Raw genomic sequence first — 9,200 nt, 5'->3', positions numbered from 1 at the left:
ATCTTTCTTTGTTGGTCTCCAAGCCACTCATCACCCCAAAAGGTGTGACCCCTTATCATCCCAAAGTTTCCTGCTTTTCCCTCTCTGCCCAGGGACTCCTGGTGCCCACATGACATATGGTTTTCTGTGTTTGGCTTGTGCCCCTCCTTTCTGCCCAATTCCTGCCATTTGGTCTGTGCCCCGTTTCTCTGCTCATATCTAGCTATCTGCCTGCTCTAACACCTCCATATCCTCAGGGGGATTGGTTCCAGGATCCCTCACTGATACCAAAATCTTCAGATGCTCAAGTCCCTTACATAAAATGGTGTAGCATTTTCATATAACCTTTCACACATCCTCCTGTATACTTTAAATAATCTCTAGATTACTTACAATACTTAATACAATGTACATGCTGTAGACCTTATGTAAATGGTTGCCAGCACACCCTCAGAAAAGTCAAGTTTTGTTTTTTAGAAATTTCTGGAATTAGTTTTTTTGAATACTTTTGGTCCACAGTTGGGTGAATCTGCCAATGTGAAATCCATGGATATGGAAGGCTGACTGTATGTGCTCTCTCTCTCTCTCTATATATATATATATATACACATATATATGTATTTGTATTACATATGGGTGACAACAGTGAGTAAAATGGGTTATCTTAAAATGTGTATTTCATTGTTCTGTGTATGTAATTCAAGTGAACTGCAGAAAATTTTGAAAATATTATAGACATGAAAATTTTTAGAAACCCAAACTCCCATAAAACATCTAGGTACTTATAAGTTTAAATACTTTTATATGATTTTCCCCCACTAACATTACAGCTTATGTTAATATGCTGTAAACTAGAGATCTAAATATGTCAGAGGTAAATTTGACTAGGTGGGATTTCACTTTATATGCTGACTTTAGAATATAGCCCCCACTTAAGATGTAACTCCACAGCACTAACACATCCAATCAGGAATGATAATTGAGAAGAAAGGTCTGAAAGACACATATATATGTAGGTTGACGACACCTAGAAAGTGCCTAATTAGTATCTGTTGAATGAACAAATGGATGAAATGTATGTTTGAGAGTCATGAAATAAATGAAGTTGATTGTAGATTTTGAGGATTTTCTTTCCTTCTATATGTATTTTTAATTATAACTAGGATAATTTGCACAGTGTTTATAACCTGCTTTTAAATAGTAATCACTGCCTTTATTTGCAAAAGCAAAACATTTTCACTGAAAAAACGTCAAGGAACTGTAGATAAATGTCATTTGTCAAGCAAAGCCAGAAATACAATCCTTTCTTGTTTTATATATATATATAGCGTTGAATTGATAACTATTTTATAATATGCTTAAAATATCATATTATTGCCAACAATATTACTTTTCCTAGCAAGAAATTTTCCTAGAAGAAAAGATCTCTCATTGGCTAAAATTTGGAAAGAATTACCTCCTGTCCCATGTATGATTAGTACTACAGATTGACTCAAACTTGGATTGGAAGGAGGCATTGTCAGAGCATGGGGAGGAGAGCCTTGTTTTAATGGATACTAGTCACTAACGGGGCAAGGGAAGCAAATGTGAGGTATTCAACCACAAGGACCCCATACCTCCAACAGGAAGTCGAGGCCTTGAATCAATCCTGCTCAGCTACAGAGAAATATATATGTGAAATATGTGTCATAAAAAAAGATCATACAGTTTGCAGACTATTCTTTATTGTAGAAGTTATGCATACCCACTGAGAAAATTTGGAAGAATCTATAAAGAAGTATATAAAAGAATATATAAATCAACCATAAATGCACCAAACACCCAATCATACCTACTTTTAATATTTGGATGTATAAATATAAATATCTACTCATATATATTATTTTTAATGGGACCTTCTGCAGGTTACCATTTGTAACTTGCTTTTTTCATCTACCAATATATTATAAAAACACTTTCATTTCAATAAACATATGAATATCTTTTATTTGTCAGCTATTTTATTTCTCCTGCATATTTTCAAAGTTTTAGTTCAATCATTTTTTCTGAATGTTATTAATTAAAGATAAATTTTAAATACATTAATGCAACATTTAGAAAGTAAAAGTTCTCTTTATATTGAATACTCATTTCAAATACAACCTATGGGAATAGTTTAGTATATAATCATTCAAATTTCTAATAGGATAGAGAAGTACAGTCAGATGCTACAATAACTTGACACTGGAGATAACATGTTTGGTGATGGGCATGGGGAGAGGGGAAAACGTAAGGATGATGTTTAAGCTCGGGTGCTGAGTAAACAACTGTTATGAGGTGGCATCGAAACACAGCTGAGTCTCCAATGGATTTGGGTTGTGCAGTGAGCTAACCAAATAGGCTCACATCAGTAATTCCATTCATCTCTCAATAATACAACCCAGAATTTTACAGGAATGAGTTTTGTAGATCGTATTAATCACGCTATGGTAGAATTTCATTATATACTATGTTTTAAATACACAAAAATAAATATATGTATGCTGTGACAAAAATGTACTACCACATGTGTTAACTGTCAATTTGCCTTCTTTCTTAACAATATATGTTGGACATTTTTTCATCTGAGTAAATATAACTCCACATTAGTATTTTCTCATCACTGCATAGTATTGCATTATTCAATGCTCAAATCTTTCTTAAACCAATCCCCTTTTAAGAATATTTAGTTTTTTCTTTTTTTAAAAAAAAATATCTATTACCACAACTACTACAATGACCATATTTAGCATGGGAGTATTTCTGTATGATAAATCACTAGAAGAGAAATTGATGTGTTCAAAAGCATGTATATTTTAAGGTTTGATACTGCCAAAGCGACCTCCAGAAATGCAGTATTTTACTCTATTTTTTATTATTTTTTTGCATCTTGCTTGTAATTTTATTTTTTAATTGAGGTGTAAATGACATATAACCCATTGCACTAGTTTCAGGTGTACAACAGTGATTCAACATTTGTCTATACTGTGAAATGATCACCACAAAAAGTCTAGTTCACATTTGTATACTATTTTACATTCTCAAAGTGCATGTGAATGCCTGTTTTCCATACCCTCACCAACTCTGAGTATCATCAGTATTTTTCATCTTTTCTAATTGTATAGGTGGAAAATTAACTCTCACTTCTGTTCTCAGTAGATCTCATTTTGAGGGGGGAAGGTATAGCTCAAGTGGTAGAGCACTTAGCATGCATAAGGTCCTGGGCTCAATCCCCAGTAGCTCCTTTAAGAATAAATAAATAAATAAACCTAATTACCTCCCCCCACCAAAAAAAATTTTTCAAAAGAAATAAAAAAACAGATCTTACTTTAATTCTATGATATTGTTGTTACAGAATTAAATTAACTTGTTCCTCATTGTAAGACATTTAATTTCCTTCTTAATTGTTCCTATTATAAAGAATTGTGTTGAATATCCTAACAGTCATTTTCCACTTCTAAATGGTACATACCATTGGTGCACTTTGAATTGTTTTAACAGAATTACAAAGTTTACTTTCTCTAACATGTAGCAAAATCATCTGGGAGAATCGTTGGTTTATGAGAAAATGTGTGCACACATGTGTGAATTGTAGGTGCAATGTGTACATGCTTGGCTGCACATCTGCTATTTCCTAGAACAATTCTCTTTCCTTCATTGCTGCTTTTCACCTGTGGCTTCTCTTTGTATATTTAGGTCCTAGTCAAAGAACTGATGCCAGGAATTCAGGTCTACAAATAAACCGTGTGGTCGTAAATCATTGTAACTACTGTTAAATATTTTCTCAGGGTGAATACCCAAGAATGGATTTACAAGCTCAAAAGGGAATGCATATTTTAAATACTTTGCAGTTGCCTAAGTACTATCCAGAAAGGTTGACCAATTCACATTCCATAACCTGGAAACAAGTGAGAAAGTCCTTGGGGGTAGCGCAGAGCATGTCAAAAAGTGTTTGCCCTGAACCTGCTTTCAGACAATAGCCACGTCAATAGACATAAACACCAGTAAGGAGGAGCAAGTGGACTTGACCCACCAGGGCAACAGGAGACAGGCCAGGTAATGGTAAGGAAGACACAGGGCCTAGTGTCAGTCAGACTGGTCTCCTCTTTCCTTCCCACCCTCCATCTAGGTCCTGCCCACCTTCTGAAGCCCAAGTCAAGGTCTTTTACTTCCATGAGGCTTCCTCTGATTACATCAGGCTAACTGGCGTTTGCCTCCTCTGAGCTCCCGTTGGCCTGGCAGTCCACCCTTTCCTTTAGCTCTTTCTCCAGATGGCCTCATGTGAAAGGGGCCCTTCCTCTCCAGCTAGATCATCTATTCCAATCCTAGGGTAATCCCACAGGGGATGTGGCTCACTCTCAGGAGGATAGACCTGGAGAAGAGGCAGGAGCAAGCCTTGGATTGGGGTCCCAGGTTCTTTGCGCAGGGTGTTCTAGGGTCCTGGGAGTCCAGAATGTGGTGCAGAAGGATGGAAGTGAAAGTTCCAAGTCAGCACATCTTCTTGCCTCACTGACCCCTCAGTACCTGGGGAGAGAGCATCCAGAGGACCAAACACTGACCCTTCTAAAAGTGGGACCTTGGGTGGAGGACTTTTCTGCTCAGATCTAAGGAGATAATGTCTTTGTGCATGGTGCTTAAACCCTCTGTTTAGCTTTTTTTCATATATAAAATGGATATGACAATACCTTCCTTGCAGTTGTTGTTGGTAGTATACAATCAGATAATGGCAGCAGAGCACCTCTCCCTTTTCAGGACCTTCTAAGCATTTCTGGAACCCTTTCCATTAAGCTGGAGAAAAGCAACTGCTATTCAGGATGCTTCAACCTTTTTAAGGACAATGTATTCAAATGTTTTACTAATCACATGCTTCTTTCTATGGTCCTGAGAGCTGGCCCGAGCTCTCCTGTTTTAGAGGTAAAGCCAGGACAGGGAGAGCAACTTACTAAGTGTCCCAGAGTCAGTTCTAGGTCGGGCACTGGGACTAACACCACCTCCTGTCTTTCACACCAGTGTTCTGTCCAGCAGACCCAAATCATTATATCTTGGGTTTTCTGGTGCTCAGATACACATGCTTCCCAGAAGATAGAACACGGTGATAGAAGAGCAAGTGAAATAAAACAACATGGGGTGAGAGTTTTTTTCCTTTCCACATAATCCATTGAGCTCTTTATTCTGCCTCACAAAGGGGCACCAAAACTTATACAAAACAAAAATAAATGTTTATGCCTCTTCCTGTTATTTTTCAAATCTTAACCCTGAGAACTATGTGGTTTTTATTGGCAAATTTGTGACTTTTGTCAAAGACTGAGGGGAAGTTGAAAGGTAGCCAATGTCTGTTGAAAACTTTATATGATCTGAGTGCTTTGAACCAAGTGTTATCCAGAATTCCCAACAGATATGGTGGGGAGCAGGAGAATGGTGGGAGGAGGGTGGTATAGCTCAGTGGTAGAGTGTGTGCTTAGCATGCATGAGGTCTTCAGTTCAATCCCCAGTAACTCCATTAAAAAAAAAAAAAAGAATTCCCAACAGTCAATTCTATGAGGGGTTCGTTATTAGTCCCCTGTCCCAGATGAGGAAACTGGCTCACAGTGTGTACCAGACAACTGAGGATGCTGCAGGCAGCACAGCTTCCTGGCAAATACCACCACCAATACTCTGGCATCAAACATTACTTAGTTTCATTTTGAATCCTTTTCCCCAAATGAAATCCTAATATAATAAGAGCTTACATTTTTAAAGCACTTACCATATGCCAGGCACTATTCTCAGGACTGTACACCTACTAACTCATTTAACTAATTTTATTTTTTTCTTTTCCGACTATAAAAAGATGTAAGTTCGTTAAACAGAAAACCACAGGCCCAAAACCCAATCTCTGGTGCTAAAGCCTGTGATACCAAACCTAGACTTAATACCTGACCTAACTGCAGTTTCAGCCTCTCCCAGAAATGTAATCTTAAATCAACCAGTCTGGAATTTTCTGGTCAAGCAACAGTAATCTGTCACGTAGGCCCTCTCCATCCCCTAGAGGAAGAAGCAATCTGTATGATAAAACCCTTGCTGATCCCTTCCTCCCCATCCCCCCGCAAAAGGTGTTCTAACATAAAAATAATCCTTTCTTTTATTTCGCTAATAGCTCCCTTGCCCCACTCTCCTAACCTTTCATTTTGCACAGCCCCTGGGAACACCCTTCTAGCTGCTAGATGGATGGGATGCTGCGGGAATTGTCGAATAAAGCCAATTAGAGCTTCACATTTACTCAGTTGAAATTTGTTACTGTTTAAAAATACAAAATACATAAAAGTATTAAGTATAAAATCTAAAACTACATAAAAAAAAATCTTACTCTTGTCCCAGGCTCGTTTTCTTTTTTTTTTTTAACAACCTGCTGCCAAATCAACCCTGTTCCACAACAAGCAAGGACCAGATTGCAGATGAAATGGAGGCTGGGGGAGGGGCGATGGATGTAGGTTGAAGTTCTCAGTCCTGGGAGCGGAAGGCAGGAAAAGACAATTCTTGAAAGAAGTAAGAAAGTTTAGCTCCAGAAAAAGATGCAGCCCCTCTCTAGTAATCGGAGAAAGGCAAATAAAAATTTTCCCTCTGGGATAGGCAAAAAAGACGGACAGGGCCAAATGAATAAGGGGGGAGGGGGCAGAGGGCCGGCCCACTTCTGCCGCGCTTTTGGTGGGAGTGGAAATTGAGGACCCGAGCTCACTGGTGACGTAGGTCTCACGTGACCAGGAGTCGACGTGTGCAGAAGTCCTGCTAGTCTGGTCCTGATTCCCGTCTGGGTACCAGCTTCCTTCAACAGCGTAGACGGCGGGGCCCGCGGCTAGGGGAAGGAGAAGGAGTCAGTTTGCTGGAATTTTGAAGGTTGGTGGCAAAATAGCTGCTGCCCAGGGATTTCTAGGGTGGGGGTGGCCAAGAGCAGATACTTGAGGGAGTCCTGGTCTAGTCCATCTCTCCACTTCCCACCTCCAGATCTGCCGGGAATGATAACCCTTGGGAAACGGACTAGGGGGGGTCTCGGGAAAAGGACAAGGACACCTGGGATAGTTTAAAAATAATCATCCTCCGCCACCTCAGACCAATTTCCTAACACCTCCCCTCCCTCCAGCCCCCCACCTCTGTCTTAAAGATAGTTTGGAAATAATCTGCTTTTCCTACTCCCTGTCTGATGGAAAATTCGAGCTATCTGGCATTGTGGAGAGAGGGAGAAATGGGGGAAGAAGAAGGTGGGAAAGTTACCAAAGCCGAGAACCTTAATGGAGAAAAAAGTGTGGGGTGCTGGTCGGCCCACCAAGCGCTCGCCCCACCCCATCCCACTCCTCCTCTCCCTTCCCCCTCCCATTTCCCGTTTGTCCGCAGGTCTGCAGGTCTGTTGTTCATAGCAGTACGCAAGGCTAGAAAAGGCAAGGAAGAAAGTGACCGGATCAGTACAGGTAGGTGAGGGAAATATTAAAAAGACCCCCAGGGTGGAGGTGGGCGAGGGAGGGACTGGGGTTGTCGGCCCCACTGCGCCTCCCCCTTAACCCCTTCTCCCAGCCTACTCTGTCTAGGAAGCTCTTGTGTTATGCCTAGTGCGGGAGAAATGGTTGAGGAGGGCCTTGGAAAAGGCTGGTGGGAGGGACAAGAGAGAGGTGAGGAGGTGGAAAGTGAAGGTAAGAGCGGCAGGCTCAGTGAATCCCTGATGGCTGATTGAGTTTCCCAGATGGAAAATATTTGATGATACCTCTGAATCAATAAAAGCAAATACTGAGACCTATGTCTGGAGCACTGTTCCATTCACCAAACCTTTGACTTAACGTCTCCTTCTTGTTCCCTAGAAATAATTGTTTTCAAAGAGGAATAAGCGGAGAAACAGTAAGGAAGAGGGAAAGGAAGAAAGGAAGAGAGGCAGACAAGATGAAACCCTGTCAAAAAATGGAAGGAAAACCAGAAGATGAGAGTGAACCAAAGCTTGAGGAAGAGCCAAAGCCTGAGGAAAAGCCAGAGGAGGAGGAAAAAACAGAAGGAACTTTTAGAGAAAGGCTGATTCAGTCTCTACAGGAATTTAAAGAAGATATACACAACAGGCATTTAAGCAAGGAAGATATGTTTAGAGAAGTGAATGAAATAGATGAGATAAGGAGAGTAAGAAACAAACTTATCGTGATGCGTTGGAAGGTTAATCGAAACCATCCTTACCCCTATTTAATGTAGTTTACCTTGATTTTTCTTTTTTCTGATGTTAACATTGCTTTTGATTTGCGTCCTCTTGATTTACCTTTGGCCATCTTTCTACTTTTAACTTGTTGCTAATAGTGGCTTTAGATGCGTCTCATTGTTTATTGTATTTCAAACCAATCTACAAATCTCTGCCTTTTCATAGGAGAAATCTACTCACTTGTACAAAAAGAGGTTGCTGAATAGATATAAAATGAAAAAAAGATTACTAAGTAATATGTGAATATCATATTTTTGAAAGGGGAGAGTACATTTGTATATTACATATATGCACAGAAGAACATGTGAAGGATGAAAGACAAAAAGTACAATCAGTGGTAGGATTATGAGTGATTTTTTAATTCAGCTTATTTGTATTTTTCCTTATTCCTAGAATGTACACACGTTATTGTTAGAAATAATAAAAATTTTATAACAAAAAAGAAGTAACCAACAGCACTTAGTGTATTTCTAAAGGCATTGGGACACATAGTATTTATTGGCAGAATTTGAGAAGCAAATGTAAATTCAAATTACCACCAGACCACTTAGCTAGAAGAATAAATTTTACATCTTCTCTCATCTGTAAAATAGAGATAATGATCTCTTAAGGATCTTGTGGGGACCAAATAAAGCAATGGGTGTGAGCTCTATTTGACAGCTTTTGTCCCCATCTGCCCATGCAGGATCCCAACTCCCAAGAGGTTTTAGATACTTTGGAGGCTGGAGAAAGTAGTTCTCACCTGTGCTTAAGAACAAATTCAGGCAACTTTTAGGTGGGTACCACCCTTGTGTTTTCTCTCCTGCTGTGCCTGCCCAACCCTCCATCCTCTTCCCCTTAATATAACCATGTATATTGGGTATATATGTCCCTCCATCCAGGTCCTGTACCTCTCAGGCACCTAACATTGCTGATATGCTAGAAATCTCTAATGAAGCTCAACATGTTTCTTTTGGGCCCCCCTACAATGGGCTGACCGCCCCCCTACCAGACTGAC

General features: G+C 39.7%; 1 protein-coding gene across 1 annotated transcript; it reads left to right on the top strand.

The window, feature by feature from the left end:
• The first annotated feature begins 6,717 nt into the window (after nucleotides 1-6,717).
• Nucleotides 6,718-8,652, top strand: TCEAL9 (transcription elongation factor A like 9). The gene is made up of 3 exons (XM_010995351.3): nucleotides 6,718-6,870; nucleotides 7,366-7,439; nucleotides 7,824-8,652. The coding sequence occupies exon 3, from the start codon at nucleotides 7,903-7,905 to the stop codon at nucleotides 8,197-8,199; it is 297 nt and encodes a 98-aa protein (XP_010993653.1). The 5' UTR covers nucleotides 6,718-6,870; nucleotides 7,366-7,439; nucleotides 7,824-7,902; the 3' UTR covers nucleotides 8,200-8,652.
• The last annotated feature ends 548 nt before the right edge of the window (nucleotides 8,653-9,200 follow it).

Source organism: Camelus dromedarius, chromosome X (genome assembly GCF_036321535.1).
Source record: "Camelus dromedarius isolate mCamDro1 chromosome X, mCamDro1.pat, whole genome shotgun sequence".
In the NCBI taxonomy this organism is placed as follows: domain Eukaryota; kingdom Metazoa; phylum Chordata; class Mammalia; order Artiodactyla; family Camelidae; genus Camelus; species Camelus dromedarius.
Note: the sequence above shows the minus strand (reverse complement) of the source record. Positions and strands in the feature narration are given on the sequence as shown.